General features: G+C 46.5%; 2 protein-coding genes across 21 annotated transcripts in view; one reads left to right on the forward strand and one right to left on the reverse strand.

The window, feature by feature from the left end:
• Positions 1-6134, forward strand: part of Akap13 (A-kinase anchoring protein 13) — a 332605-nt gene extending 326471 nt beyond the window's left edge. For all 14 annotated transcript variants that reach the window (XM_087188505.1, XM_013075077.3, XM_021264786.2 and 11 more), the window contains 2 exons: positions 985-1318; positions 1942-6134. In XM_087188505.1, coding sequence (XP_087044631.1) covers positions 985-1318; positions 1942-1991 — 384 coding nt within the window. In that variant the 3' untranslated portion in view covers positions 1992-6134. The remainder of the gene's footprint in view (positions 1-984; positions 1319-1941) is intronic.
• Positions 1-16110, reverse strand: part of Klhl25 (kelch like family member 25) — a 55526-nt gene that overhangs the window by 13600 nt on the left and 25816 nt on the right. The gene's annotated exons all lie outside the window — the stretch shown is intronic.

Below are 16110 nucleotides of genomic sequence, written 5' to 3' on the forward strand. Positions count from 1 at the left end.
TGAAGAGGGTCAGCAGCATCGGTGACAGGGGACAGAGCCCAGCCCAGCAAGTGGGTGGAGGTGGCCACTCCTGCTGGGGCCCAGTTTAATGCCTGATTTGCCGAGCTGCTATTTGTGCAGACAGGCTGTCCGTTACTCAGCATATTGACTCTTGTGTTTACTTGAGTGATACTCGATGGTTATTCGGGACTGTGGACTCATGTGGCAGATGGAGAGCCTGGTTGTACATGGATCTCCCTGTCTTTTAAAACTCCTATCGGGTTGACATTTCTTTGATTGACTGACCTTGGACCACAAAAGGAAATTAAAGCAATATTTTCCAGGGTGGGGGGGATTGTTCGCTTTCTGCAGAAGTTTTAGAATAACCAGTAGCAACAAATTGCTCTGTTAAAGATGGATTCCACTTCCCTCCAATAAAGCTCAGTGGTTCCATCACCTGCCTCGAAAACACAAGGTCCTGAGTTCAATCCCTGGTACAAAAAAAAAAAAAAGACCCCAAAAAATCAGTGGGGCTTTGACAATGGAAGGTTCCCAGGCAACTGAGATAGCACAAAAGAGATGATCCTCCTTATCTTTGGTTTAACCTATAGCCAGGATTTACCCTCTTAACCTGGAGAGGTCGATAATCTCTTTGCCCTGAAATAATTGTCTATATCCTTGTGTAAATCAGGAGAGCTAAATATGTAGCTTTTCTTGTTTCTTCAGGGAATGAAATGGGAGATCTTTTCTAAGCTGCCCCATTAAAGGTACTATTAGTCTTTGTTATTGATATTAGTGCCTGCAATAAAAATATTGATGGTATTGAAGGTGATATTTTTTAACACCTGGAGGAGGCCAGCAAATGAAGCAAGTTCTGAACCTTCTTACAAGTTGTGTAGAGTCCCGGGAAGTGGGTGGGCCACTTGACCAATTGAGTTCAGCCAGTAATTATTGAGTGAGCACAAGGGCTTCTGGCTGAAAAAGCCTTCTCTTGGACATATGCAGGTATCACATCAGCACACCAAGCTCATGAGGATCCCGTCCTTCCTTCCCAGTCCTGAGGAGTCAACCTTGCCGTCTGTACCTTCAGTGACCAAGTCAGGGTCATTGGACTCAGAACTTTCAGTGTCCCCAAAAAGGAATAGCATCTCTCGGACACACAAAGATAAGGGGCCTTTTCACATACTGAGTTCAAGTAGCCAGACGAACAAAGTGCCAGAGGGGCAGAGCCAGGCCCTGTCGGGCATCTCCACCTCCACCCGCCTGTTTGGGTTGACTAAGCCGAAGGAAAAGAAGGAGAAAAAAAAGAACAAAAAAGGAACCCGCTCCCAGCCTGGTGGTGAGTCCCCCACACCCTTCAGTGACTGAGTTCTAAGGGGGTGGTTTTAGCAGCACAGCAGTTGAAAGTAAGGGGGCACAGCTCAGATGCAGGAAAGCCAAGCTGTCATCGTTCTGATCTTAAGTGGCTAAGAATGGAATGCACATTCTGTGAGTGTCAGGACCTCCTCTGCGCAGCACGCATGCCAGGTAGAGGATACAAGTTCCGGTTTTGTGGCATCAGACAGAAACTGGAACTCACTCAAATGATTTAATGCAGGCCCTCCTGTCTGTCTAGACCTAGCCCAGTAACTGGGAATAACAGGCAGCATTTGACAGTTTGACCCTCTAGCAACTCTATGAAGTAGATGCACCTGGGGACCAGGAGAAATGAGGAGACTGGGGCCCAGAGAGGTTGACTAATGCGTCAGTAGTCCAGAGTCTGAAGTTACACTGTACTGAATGCCACCTCATCCTGTGCCCTTTTCTCCCTGATACCTGCGTAGGAGTATGGAGGTTACCCCGGTGGGTAGAAAGTGCCCTGCCTCTGAGCCCAGATACTTTTTGCTTCACAGCAGACTTCCAAGAGGAGGAAAGAGATAGAAAGGGAGCTTTTCAGGATTTCTTTTTCATTCTTGGTTTCAGATGGCCTTGCATCAGAAGCCTCAGCAGAGGGTGAGGAGATCTTCTGCTGATCCTCTCCCTCCAAACCTGGCCGAAGTGCCTGCCTGCCTGCCTGCCTGCCTCTCCTCCTGCCCCTCATGCATAAGTACCCACACTGGACGTCCACTGCTCCCCAGCATCCAGTCTTCCTGGGCACCCCAGGTCCTGCACAAGAAGGAGCAGATTGTCTTGACCGTTAGGGTGGGAGGAAGCCCAGACTCCAGTCCAGCTGTGATCTGTGACTTCCCAGGATGTTACACTGAAAGTTGTGGGCCCAGAAGTACAGGGGATAGTCTGGGACATGTCAGGAATCCCTAAGGGCCTGCCTTTTATGTGGGGAACACAACAGACTCAGACAGCAGCTAGGAAGGGTTGTATCTGTGCATGTATTCAGAGACCCGGCTTAGCTCAGCCCAGAGGCAGTGTTGGACAGCCTCAACCCATAGCCTATGGAAATGGGGTTCCTTTAAACCACTCTGCCTGTCTCAACCCTTTTCTCATTTCATTTTTGAAGGGGTGACAGACATCTGTGAAACCAGTGATAAGGATCTTGATGTGGATAAAAAGCATATGATCTCTACCTTGATCTTGGTTTTCCAGGTTTTTCTCATCAAATTCAGAAGAAACATACTGACTGTCCAAGATATTTGCCTACAGGTTCTAGGCACAGAGGGAGTAGAAAGGCATCTCATCCATATCCCTGGAGTGTGACACTTTTTGGTTGTCACTAACCACTCAGAAGAGCCCTCCTAACAGCTCCATGGGAGAAGCTGCTGCCTGGGCCTCCATGTGGGAGAGAATGTGCCTTCTGGCACACACTCTGAGCAGCTGCCACCCTCTCACCCAGGACCCAGCTGTGGCCTCTGCAAGGTCCCCTCAGGACCACTGGCCGAGCAATGGGTTCAGGTGTGGGGTAAGCCTTGTGTAGTGATGGAGGGAGGACCTGGCCCACAGCAGGGAGCATGCTCATTCTGCATCAGGCCTCCCTCAGCAAAATGCGGTTCCCTGAAAAACTGTTTAAATCCAAGTATGAATTATCCTGTACTATCAAGATCTCACACAAGCTGCCTGGTTTTTCTTCTCCCTTTCTCCCTGTGTTTTGATCTGTGGTTGCTTGAGACTTTCACCGCTGGTGTGCGCAGGCCAGCTCTTTGGTAAGAGTTCCCTCTGAGGCTCCCTGTGCTGCCGCTTGGCCTCCTAACGGAGGAGACCTGGAAATTCTGTGCTTCACAGGTGGCCTTCAGTTCCTGCTTTTTGGCCCTCAAAACCATGAGGCTTTGAACATTTCTTTTTAAAAACAAACAAAAATCTGTAACTTGGTGCTTGTTGATGAATTGCAAGCTGGCCTTGCAGATGGAGATATTTATCTTTCAGTTTATTTGAAAGAGATCTGGTTTAAATTTTTAGCCTAAATTTGTCTTATTTATTTTTGTGTGTGTTTGTGTTTTGTTTTTAGGGTGAACCAGTTCTAGCCCAGCAGTTTAAACTAGCTGATCAGTGCAGAGAGTGCAGTAGCAGCCAGCACTGCTCACTCCTGTCTTCCAAGTGCCTTGAGATCCAGGTGGAATCTGGGGTTAGGGCTGGGGAGGGGTCTGTGGCCTTCTTCCCCTGACTCCCACTCACTTTACCAAGGGATGTCTCCTTCCTTGAGGGTTAGGAAACTTGACACCTATGAGCTACCTTGACCCGTTTTTGTCATAAGAACTTTCACCCATCAGATACAGATTTTAGGCCAAACCCAGCTGATTTTCTTTCAATGCAAACAAAATACCCTAAACAGCAAAAAGTCAGTTGCTTCCTTCTACCAGTCCACACAACTCCGAGTTACAGCTGAACCTGTCATGACTGTTCTCAGACCCCCAGGAAGCCAGGCTGCTTTCCTTCTCACTGGCCCTGAGTGATCCATGGTGGCTCCAGCCCCATGGGAGTCTGAGGAAGGCACTGCACCCACGCCCTGTGCACGGGCAGACTGACTCACATGCTCACTGGCACACTGTACTCTCTAAGGTACTATGCATCCCTGCAAGCACAATTTTGATCTAGCTGTGATGTTTCCCTTGCTTTGTTGGTTTAGGTCATTGTAAAAAGGGTGATTTCACCTGTACCCACACCTCTCTAACTCAACAATGTGGTCAGGTTCTGGTTGAACAAGTTGGGACTCAGAAGGTTGAGTCTTCACTTCCCCTGAGCTGCCGATTTCCTCCAGGAATAGACTGGTGCAGAAAGAGAACCTCTTACCAGGAACTGTGCTTTCACATGCCTGCCCCTCTCGCCTCCCCTTTGGATCTGACCTCTGGGATTCAATGCTGTGCTTGGGATTTCCTGGGATTACCGCTGCTGGTGCTTCTGCTTGTGACCTGGAGAACTGCTCTAGTTCCCCAGTCTACAGCCCCAGGGTGGGGGGTTCTCTCCCGTGAGCAGGGGTGGTTTTCCAGGGACCTGGATTGTTTCCCTTACTGCCCCCACGCTAGAAAGCCATGGTTCTTCCTCAGTCTAAAGAAATCAGATGCCTGAAATTATGACTGAGTCTGGGGGACATGCAAGTAGTCCCAGCCTCCAGCTTCTAGTGAACTTCTAGAAGGACACTGCACCTCCTAAAAGTTACAGTCATCTCAGTGGTTGTCCTCCTGGTTGGGTGACATGTGCACTTTAAAAGCTCCCTCCTCAGTTGGCTGTATTTTTGAGACAATCAAACATGTTAACTTTGTTTTCTTCTTAGAAAATGGAGGTGGTTAAAACATGCAAATTCCCATATTCAGCCTTTGCCAACATTCCCTCTGCCCCCAGGAGAGCTGTCTTGTGGGGAAGAAAATCCTTTTCAAGAAAGTCTTGATAAGGTACAAACCTTGCCTTCTGTCCTTGCCCAAGTCTCAGGGTTGTACCACTAAAAGCTGCCCCTTTGAGCATCTTCCCCTATTACCCACCCAAGGCCTCAATATTAGTAAGCATGTATTTTTGAGACTTTTGGGGTCTTGTTTGTTCCTTTCTTGGGGGAGAATGAGATGGCCTTAGTGCATAAGAGCTTAATTAAATAGCTCTTGCCTTAAGAGTGGAAACAGAACCTTGTAGGCCAGAAAAATGCTCTCCATAGAAGAACTTTTTATTTTATTCTTTCATCCCTAATGCTCTCCTACTGCCAGTTCTTCTCAAGGATTCGGTATTTGCTCAGAGCTGAAGTTTGCTCTGAGGATGGGTGGACAGTTGTGCCCAGAGCAGCAAGGTGTAGACAGTCCTGGGGAGTGGGGTTCTGTGACCAGAAAGTGGGTGCCTCTGAGGTGGTCCCAAGCACCTCGGGAGGTGTCCACCCCCTGTGCCTAAACGTGACCATCTGGGTGGAGCAGTGGAACATGTGCCTCCTTCCTCAGGAGGACCTGTTGGGGATGCACCTGTGTCCTGGGCTGTCCCTCCAGCCCCACTCCACTCACCTTTCCTCAGACCAGGAGGGCAGGCTGTTGGGCTTAGGTTCATAGTTTTTCTTCCATTGTAGCATAACATTCCTAGTTAACCAGAGCTTTGGAATCTACTACCTGCTGGCCAGGGTTTGAAAAGTCTTTTAATCTGCCAGAAAAGGAAGGCAGGGGAGGGCCTTTCCACATGCTTATGTATTGCAATTTGTTGAGAGGCTGATGGGCCATCAGTCATTTCTCCATCTCACTGAGGTTTGAAGACAGGCAGCCCTACTGGCCCAGGATAGCCTGCCCTCCGAAAGGGGAGCCGCTGTACCTCAGGGCCTCTGTGGGAAGCCCAGAACCTGTCCCCCAGGCCTTCCCAGAGCTGTCCCCATCCACTGGGATGGGGCTCCCAGCACACTCGCAGGACTTGGCCCTGGCTTTCCTCAAGGCCCAGCCCGGTTGAGCCTGGCTGTGCTAGTGTCACTTGCCCTGTAGCAGAAAGATGGGGGTGTTGCTCTCATCAGTTCTCAAATGCTGTATGAACGTTTCTGTGCTAACTCCTATTAAATGATGGGTTAAAACCCAAATGCTGTACATTAATTTGTAATTATGTATAAAGTGATGCAGTTTTAAACTGTAAAGATTTTTGTCAGTGTTTTCTGGAATTTTGCCATAACATACTGGCTTTGTATTTTATTTATCTTCCTTTCTAGTTATTGGCTTCCCACTCTTGTAAAGTCCCTCAGCCCTTTCAAAAAGAAAATAAATCTCCTTTGAAGTCTTCATGGTTGCTCTGATTTGTTCCTGTCCTGGATCCCTGGTCAAAGGAGTATTCCCCTCCTCAGCTTCTATCCTGTGGGGAGCAGACTTGGAGCTAGGCTCAGACCCTGAGGTGAATGAGTGATCAGCCCAAAACAGAATTCCGTGTGACCATTAAATCAGTGCAGTAAAAGAGCATTTTAGTGTTCGTGTACCATTTTTGTCACCTTCTTCTGTCCTATCCCACCCTTGAACAAAAGCAGCTGCCAAAAATTCAAAAAAGAGAGGCCCACCGGCCACCAGTTTGGCCTTGCAGTCAGATGTGGGTGGCTGCTCCATCTGGCTTGCCCCGCCCACTTGCATCCAGGAGACTGTGAGGACACCCCCCCCCTCCCCTGGCAGGCCCACCAGTGCCAGCTTGGCTACACGGGCCCCTGTAACAACAGCCAACCCCCTTCCTCCCATCCCCGCCTCTGGCCTCTTGGCTGTGCAGCTACCTGGTTCCACACTACAGAGCCACAGGGGGACATAAAGGCCATTGTCCTGAGCTGCAGAAGTGAACAACAGAAGGCCTCTCTCTGGCTCCCTGATGAAAACTGAAGCCCACTGGAAAGGTGAAGAGAATCTCCGCAATATAGGCACACCAGACCACCATGCTTGGTAAGTTGGAGGGATCATCACCTCCCATTTGAACCTGGACTATTTGAGGGGAAAGACAGCTGGAACCTGTAATAGAACCTTGCAGAGTTCAACCCTGCAGGAGGACAGGGAGCTCAATCTGGGACTTGCAGCCAGAAATCTGCCTGAATCTCATGGGTCTGTGACTAGCTTACTGAGACTCATTGACTTATAACTGACAGTACCAAAAACAAAAATGAGAAGACATTTAAGCAAGTCACAAACTCAGACTTCCACCCCACAAAAGGCAATTTCTGGGGAAAACGAGGTGGAAAAGTCTGATAATCCACCACCTGGACACCCTGAACTGATAGCACAGGAAGTAACAAAACAGATGAATGAGGCTCTAGAAAAATTCAAAGCAGAAATAATCTCCCAGATAATTACAGAGATGGTGAGCAGAGTGAAAGACATAATTAGAGGCTCTAGAACACAAACATAAAAAAAAAAAAAGATGAGCTCAGAACCATGCTGGAACCCATGAATCTCCAGCATAAGAAAGAAATGGAATCCATGAAACAGATTCAAACAGATATTCATAAAAACTCCATTGAAAGCATGCAGAGCAGATTGAGGGAGTCTGAAGATAGAATATCAGATACAGAAGACAGGATTCCAGTGAAGGACCATGAAAACAGAGATTTCTTAAAAATAGTAAGGGACCATGAGAAATCAATCCAGCAGCTGCTAGAATGTACAAAGAAGAATAACATAAGACTGATAGTCCACAAAAAAACAGGAGAAAATACAATTGACATAAAAAAACTTCACAGAAATAATAGTAGAAAACTTCCCAGACAGAGGTGGAGAATTGGACATACAGATAAGTGAGGCATACAGAACTCCAAACAGCCATGATCAAAAAAAATTACACCTAGACACACAATAATCAAGATCCCAGAAACCCAAGAGAAGAACAAGATCCTACAGGCAGTTAGAAAAAAGAAACAAATCACCTATAAAGGAAAGCCCATCAGAATCACGGCAGGATTTTTCAACACAAACCCTGAAATCAAGGAGAGCCTGGAGTGAAGTATTTCAAGCCCTAAAAGAAAATAACTTCCAACCTAGACTGTTGTATCCTGCAAAATTATCTTTCAAAATCGATGGGGAAATTAGATACTTTCATGACAAAGAACACCTGAGGAATTTCATGAATACCAAACCAGCACTCCAAACAATCCTAAGGAATATCCTAGAAGAAGACAAGATCACAACTCCATGAGGCCCAACAGAGGGAAGCCACCAATCAAGCAACTAAAGAGAAAGAGGGAAAAAAATAATAAAAGCTAACAATAGTAAAACATCATGACAAGGATGAGTCAATAACTATTAATTATTAACTATCAATGTTAATGGCCCCAATTCACCAATCAAAAGAAATAGACTGACAATAGATTAAGCAAAGTCCAGCAATATGCTGTATACAAGAAATGCACCTAACTCAAAAAGGAATACACAGACTGAAAGTAAAGGGATGGAAAACGGTTCTCCATGCCACAGGAACCCAGAAAAAAGCAGGGGTAGCAATTTTATTTGCAGACAAAGTAGATTTCAAACCAAAACTAATTAAGAGAAACAAAGATGGTCACTACATCCTTGTGAAGGGAATAGTCCAAGAGGAAGAGATGACAATCCGAAATATATATGCACCAAATATGAATGCCCCCAACTATAAAAAAACAAATATTAATGGACATGAAAAACCAAATAAGCTTTAATACAATTGTAGTGGGGGATCTCAATACCCCATTATCACAATTAGATCATCTAGACAAAAATTAAAAACAAAATTCTAGAACTGAACCAAGCTATTGAATAATTGGACTTAATAGATTTTTCAGACTGTTCCACCCCACAAAATCGGAATGCACATTCTTTTTGGCTGCACACGGGTCATTCTCCAAAATAGACCACATACTAGCTCATAGGACATGTCTAAGTAAATTTTAAAAATTGAATTTGGGCCTGTGGATTTAGCTCAGTGGTTCCAGCGCCTGCCTTGCAAGCGCAAGGTCCCGAGTTCGATCCCTTGTACCAAAAAAAAAAAAAAAAAAATTGAAGTCACCCCCTGTATATTGATAGGCCATAGTCCAATAAAACTGGAGATCAATGACATAAACTGAAAAACTCCCACAAACACATGGAAATTAACACCCTCCTGAACAACCAGTGGGTCACAGAGGAAATTAAAGAAATTAGACAGTTTCTACAAGTAAATGAAAATGCCAGTACAACATACAGGAATCTATGGGACACAATGAAAGCACTTCTACATGGGAAATTCATAGCAGTCAATGCCTATATTAGGAAAACAGAGAACTCAACCTAATGCAGAACATCAAGCTCCTAGAAAAAGAAAAGCATAACAAACCCAAAGTTCGTACAAGAGAGGAAATTACAAAGATCAGAGCAGAAATCTATGCAATCAAGACTAAGAAAACAATACAAAAAATTAATGAATCAAAGAGTTGGTTTTTTGAAAGAATAAATAAAATCAATAATCCTTAGCCAACCTTATCAAAAAAAGGAAAGAAAAGGTTCAGATCCATGCAATTGAGAACAAAAAAGGTGAAGTCACAACAGACCCAGCAGAAATCCAGAGGATCATCAATACCTACTTCAAGAACCTGTACTCTAGTAAAATGGAAAACACAGAAGAAAATGGACAGATTTCTAGATACATATGAATTACCAAAGTTGAACGAAGAAGATATAAAAATTCTAAACACCCCGATTACAATGAGTGAAATTGAAAATGTAATAAAAAAATTGAGCAACAAAAAAAGCCCAGGTCCTGATGGCTTCACTGCTGAATTCTACAAGATATTTAAAGAAGAACTAATGCCACTACTCGTTAAACTCATCAAGGAAATTGAAAGGGAAGCAAGGCTTCCAAATTCATTCCTGGAAGCAAGTATTACTTTGATTCCAAAACCAGGGAAAGACCGAAGCCAAAAAGAGAACTACAGGCCAATCTCCCTAATGAACATAGATGCAAAAAAATCCTCAACAAGATACTGGCAAACGGAATACAGAGGGTCATCAAGAAGATCATACACCCTGACCAAATCGGATTTATCCCAGGATGCAAGGATGGTTCAACATTTGTAAATCAGTAAACGTATTACACTATATTAACATAGTCAAGGACAAAAACCACATGATCATCACAATAGATGCAGAAAAGGCATTTGACAAAATCCAACACCCATTCATGAAAAAAACCCTACAGAAAATTGGAATAGAAGGTCTTTATCTCAACCTGATTAAGGCTATATGAAAAACCAACAGCCAACATCATACTAAATGGTCAAAAACTGAAAACTTTCACGCTAAAATCAGGAACAAGACAAGGATGCCCACTATCACCACTCCTGTTTAATATTGTTCTCGAAACATTACTCACAGCAATTAGAAAAGAGAAAAATAAAAGGAATAAAAATAGGAAAGGAAGAAGTTAAACTCATTATTTGCTGATGATATGATACTTTACATAGAAGACCCAAAATACTCTGCCAAAAGACTTCTAGACTTAATTGACAGATTCAGTAGAGTAGCTAGATACAAGGTCAACACTCAAAAAACAATAGCCTTTTTATATACAAATAATAGACTCACTGAGAGAGAAATTAGGGAAACAATTTCTTTTACAATAGAATCCAAAAAAATGAAATATCTAGAAGTCAGTCTAATAAAGGAAGCAAAAGACCTCTACATTGAAAATTATAGCACTCTGAAAAAGGAGATTGAGCAGGATATAAAAAAATGGAAAGACATCCCTTGTCCCTGGATAGGAAGAACCAATATAGTGAAAATGGCCATACTTCCAAAACTATTGTATAGGTTTAATGCAATGCTGATTGAAATTCCAACAATATATTTCACAGAACTAGAGAAAACAACCCAAAAATTCATTTGGAACCAGAAGAGACCTAGAATAGCAAAAGAAATTTTAGGCAACAGAGAGATGGCTGGGGCTATTACAATCCCCAACTTGAAACTATACTACAAAGCTACTGTGATAAAAACAGCATGGTACTGGCAAAGAAACAGACCCGAGGATCAATGGAATAGATTAGAAGATGCAGAAACAACTACAGATATGCTCAGCCGCCTCATCTTTGACAAAGGAGCCGACCACCCTCATTGGAGGAAAGACCACCTATTTAATAAATGGTGTTGGAAAAATTGGATTTCAACCTGCCAAAGATTAAAACTCGACCCATACCTATCACCATGCACTAAACTAAGATCAAAGTGGATTAAAGATTTAAATATCAAAAAGAAACACTAAATTTGCTGGAAGATAGGTAGAACTCTTGAAGACATTGGTATAGGAAAAGGCTTTATGAACAAAACCTCAGTGGCACGGGAACTCGCACAAATAATAACTGGGATCTCATTAAAAAGCTTCTGCACTGCAAGAGAAACCACCAACAGAGCTAAGAGACAACCTACAACGTGGGAAACATTTTCAGCAGTTGTACCTTAGACAAAGGACTACTATCTCGAATATATAACGAACTGAAAAAAATCAGACCCCCCAAATTCAAAGACCCAGTTCAAAAATGGGCATCTGAAATGAACAGACATTTTTCAGACAAAGAGGTAAAAGCAGCAAATAAATATATGAAAAAATGCTCAACATCACTGGTCATTCAAGAGATGCAGATGAAAACAACACTGAGATTCCACCTCACCCCAGAAAGAATGGCTGCTATCAAGAAATCAACCAATAACAAATGCTGGTGGGGGTGTGGAGAGAAAGGAACCCTTCTCCACTGCTGGTGGGAGTGCAGACTGGTGCAACCACTGTGGAAATAAGGAGATAACTCAAAGAACTAGGCTTAGAGGTCCCATTCGACCCAGCTGTTCCCCTGCTGGGTATCTTCCCAAAAGAATTAAAAGAGGGCCAAAGATTTAGCTCAGTGGTTTTGCCACCTGCTGCGCAAGCACAAGGACCTGAGTTCGATCCCTGGTACCAAAAAAAAAAAAAATTAAAAGAACCATACCACAGCAATATATGTGCACCCATGTTTATAGCTGCACAGTTTGTAATAGTTAAAGCTTGGAAACAACCCAAGTTCCCATCAACTGGAGACTGGATAAAGATGTGGAGGGTTTTTTTTGTTTATTTTTTGGTACCAGGGATCGAACTCGGATCCTTGCTCTTGTGCAGCAGGTGGTGAAACCACTGAGCTATATCCCCAGCCCAAGATGTGGGGTTTTTTTTATAAAATGGGAGTACTACTCAGCCATAAAGAATGAGAGGGCCGGGGATTTAGCTCAGTGGTTCCACTGCCTGCCTCGCAAGCAGAAGGACCCGAGTTCAATCCCCGGTACCAAAAAAAACCAAAACATAAAGAATGAAAAACTAGAGACATTTATAGCAAAATGGATGCACGTTGAAGCCATCCTCTTAAGTGAAATAAATAGGACACACGTGTAAATACCGAATAGTTTCTCTAGTGTGAGAAACTGAAAGTAATTAAAGACACACGGATGAAATGGCCTAATATATTTCTCGGATTGTGTTTCCATCGCATGTCATATGACTGTATCGAAATTTAAATTAGGGAGAAGTTTGGCTTACGTGGAGTTTGCTAGCTAACAGGAGTTTTTTTTCCAGACCACTATCTGTTCAATGTTGGTTTTGGAATCTTTCTGAAACAGATCACATCCTCTGGTGTCTTGGTGCTTGAGATGCTTTTTTAAGTTATACAGAAAAATGTTTAAGTGCTTTTCAGTTTTGTTTTGGTTGAGTTCTACTGTATTTTAATATTACTGTAGTTTTTTTTCTCTTGCATTGTTCTTTGAATGGTTTTAATTTCTGTATGTGTGTGTTTGATAATAAAGTGATTTTCAAGTTAAAAAAAATTCAAAAAAGATCCATGCCAGGTGCTGCCAGGTACAATAGGGCATACCTGTAAGCCCAGCACACTGGCAGCTGAGGCACAAGGATTGCTGCAAGTTTGAGGCCAACCTTAGCCATACAAAGTTCAAAGCCAGCATGAATTACAAAGCAAGACACTCTCAACAAAACAAAGCTGCTGTTTGCATGTAGCTGTGTTGGGATTTACCAGTTGTGGTCTCAGAACACTGGGGGTTCCACATGACAAACTACTAAGGTGCACAGTGCTCCTTGCCTGCCCACTGCGCCTCTGGTTCCTTCCTCAAACTGCTGGCTTCCTGAGCTTGACTCAACACACCTGCAGAATGGCCCGTCAGACCAGCCAGATAACAGGCAACAGGGCCCTAAAAACCCACCCCGGCCTGGCTGCCATGCATTTGGAAGTGCACACATTTCTTCACAGTGGCTCTTGTAGCCCTGGTAATAGCCCGCTCCCCTACAGTCAGGAACAGAGGTCCCTTGTCACCAGCTTCCTCCCGCCATCCCCCCTCCCCCACTGGAGCGTCCTGTCCCTTCCCACCCAGCCGCCCTCGGCCACAGGAAGAGCAGTTCCCACAGCCCCTCCTGCTCTGTGGGGCCCGGTACTGAGCCAGAGACAGCTCTGTCTAGGAGGCGGGACAGCTCCATTCTTCTCTTCTAAAAGCACAGCGGGGGCACAAAGCCCAGAGGGCTCCAGGAACCCTGGACACAGGGCAGGGCTGGAGGGTTTAAATCTCGCCTGCCCCCAGGAAGGCTGTGCACTGAGGCCTCTGCCCTGGGAAAACTTGCCCATGTGAAAATGGCCATACTGCCAGGCATGGGGTGCAGACCTGGAACCCCAGCTACTTGGGAAGTGGAAGCCAACTTAAGGAGACCCTGTCTCAGAAAATAAAAGGGCTACAGAGGTCACTCGGTGTAGGACCCTGCTTCCATCCGCAGTACCATGAAAAGAAAATGACCTTGTGTGTTTGAAACCCCCATCCTTGCCAAGGGCGAGCCCCAGCCCGATGTGGACTTGCACACACATCTGTATGAGATGTGCAGGGAAGGGCTGCCTCAGTAGAGATCCAGGCTGGACATACGCAGGAGAGACTAGGGAGGCCAGGGAAGGACATGGGCCAGGAAAGATCTTGCAGAGGATGATGACAGCCTGCTGTCTTGCAGCTGCTCTGGAAGCAGGCACAGGAAAGAACCAAGGAGAGTGGAGCTGCCAAGAGGGGAGACCAGATTCCAACTGCTTTCCCAGTGGGTGCCCATACCACCCTTCCTGTGCCTGAGCCAAGCCGACAGTGAGAAGGGGGCTACTGCCCCAGATTTCCAGAATGTGCCCTCCACAGTGTCCCCAGCTGCCTCAGGTACAGAGCCCAGGGCTCTCTTCATACTGTGATCGCTTGCTCCACCCCAGCAAGTGTGGGCTTCTCCCTCCTGGCCCCTGGGGCATCTTTCCTTCCTATTGGAAACTGCCCTCTGGGGGAGAAGATGAGGATGGGGCTCCTTGGGGCTTCTTGGAACTGCCGGTGGGCAGCAGGGCCAAGCTTTTCTCTCCCTGCCTGCTGCCCCTCCTGAAAGCCCCTCCCACTTCCCAATTCACTCCCAGCTGAGGAGTCAAACATGGGCAGTCACTTGGCCAACCTCAGTTGTCCCCTGCAGTGCAGAGAGGCCAGTGATCATCTGAAACAATACTATCTCCCCCACATGAGCCTGGCAGGTGGAGAGGAGCTTGGGAGAGGGCCAGGCTGGGGCCCAGAGAGCTAACGAGGGTGAAAGGCCACAGAGTGGGCAACAGGAGGGCACAGACTGCACAGAGGCTGGCCTCCAGCTCAGTCCTGCATTTCCCAGCTGCTGCCCTTGGACGAGCTTAAGTCTCTACCCTTTGAAGGAGGTGGCCACGCGTACCCTCAGGTGACTGGTCCAGATGGTGTGGGTGTGCAGTGAGGCTCAGGGCACAGCCTGCAGGAGCAGCTGTCACAGCAGTAGGTCCTGGATTCCTGTCTCCTCTGCCCGGAGAGTCCCTGGAGGGCAGAATAGGCCTTTTCTGCCTGCTCAGCAGCATCCAGACCAGCACCAGGCTCAGGATACTTCTTGCCTCTTGGCCCACACACAGGCAGATTCAGAATAAGCTTCCCCTCTTGCCCTCAATTGGCTCAGTTTAACTGTCACTTCTAGAAAGCCTCCTGGATGGCACAGGCAAACCTAACCCTCACTCTTCCTGCCCCTGGGCCTGGACCCATCCCAAGGCTATAGTAGAGCTGACCCCCACCCCTGCCCCATCACCACACAGGGCTGGGGGCTGGGGACAAAGGACAGGCAGGACTGTGCCAAGACCCTTAGAACGGCAGGGACCTGATCGGGGTGGGCTCGCACCGCAGTGTCCAGCTGAAGGGCCCATCCTGCAGCAGGGCTGTGGAGCAGCTGAGCACCTGAATCTTCCAGCTGAAAGCAGGTCAGATGGCCTAGGACCAGGAGGATCAGGGAGCCCAAGGAGCTCTCACGGCCCCTGATGGGATTAGAGGGGGCCCCACCCCACAAGGCAGCTGGGAGAGCCGAAGTGTCACATTCACACCATGTGCTCGAGCAGCATGCTTAGCCTCTCTGACCTAGTGTCCTCATCAGTGTTATGGGGACAACACAAACCCCTGACATTAATGAGAGAGAAAGCAGTAAAAGGACTGAAAAGACAAAGGCCTACTTCATCCTAAGAAATGTACTGTGTTCACCTGGCAGGAGAAGTACTTCTGATTTCGGGGAGCTCAAAGGGTTTCTGATTCCTCTGGGTCAAAGAAAGTATGTCAGTGTTTTGTCTGCTTGGGATGAGTGTGCTCGGGCCACAGGGTTAGTGTGTGAGCGAGCGGCCCTTGCTGAGGATTCACAGGAGCCTGCCACCCCGGATTGTGCAAGGCTACCTCTGAGAGGGGTCAGGCTTCCCCATGAGAGGGCAGTTGAAACGCAGGTGAAAAAGGTCGCCTCAGAGCAAGCACTTCCCAAGAGCTCTGCTCCTGCTGCATGTGACACCGCAGGGTCCTCCGGCTGCTGGGACCTGCTCAGGATTAGCTCTGGTTTCTTCCCTGTGCAGCCTTTGCAATGATGACAGGTGTGTTCTTTGTGAGACCTCATCCCTCAAGTGCTGGGTGGCCTGGAATGTGTCACACCCACAAAATAAACTACAGCTGGTGTCAGCCTCCCATACCACCCTGGAGTCAGCTGGTGGAGCTCTGGCCCAGTGCTGCACATCTGCGCCTGAAGAGGTCACACTGGAGCCTTTCAGGCGGTTCCAGCCTGCAGCTGCAGCTTAGAACCCAGGCTGGGCAGGGCTCCCGGGCTTGACCTCAGAGACCAGCTTCCATTCTGCAGCTGAGGTGCCCTCCAGCAGGGTCCCCTGAAATGCAGCCAGCTCCGACTGATGGATGCCTGGGCTTTGCACACCAGCTC

Source organism: Heterocephalus glaber, unplaced genomic scaffold (assembly GCF_053883595.1).
Source record: "Heterocephalus glaber isolate CG9 unplaced genomic scaffold, H.glaber_assembly_v1.0 deba00001531, whole genome shotgun sequence".
Taxonomy (NCBI): domain Eukaryota; kingdom Metazoa; phylum Chordata; class Mammalia; order Rodentia; family Bathyergidae; genus Heterocephalus; species Heterocephalus glaber.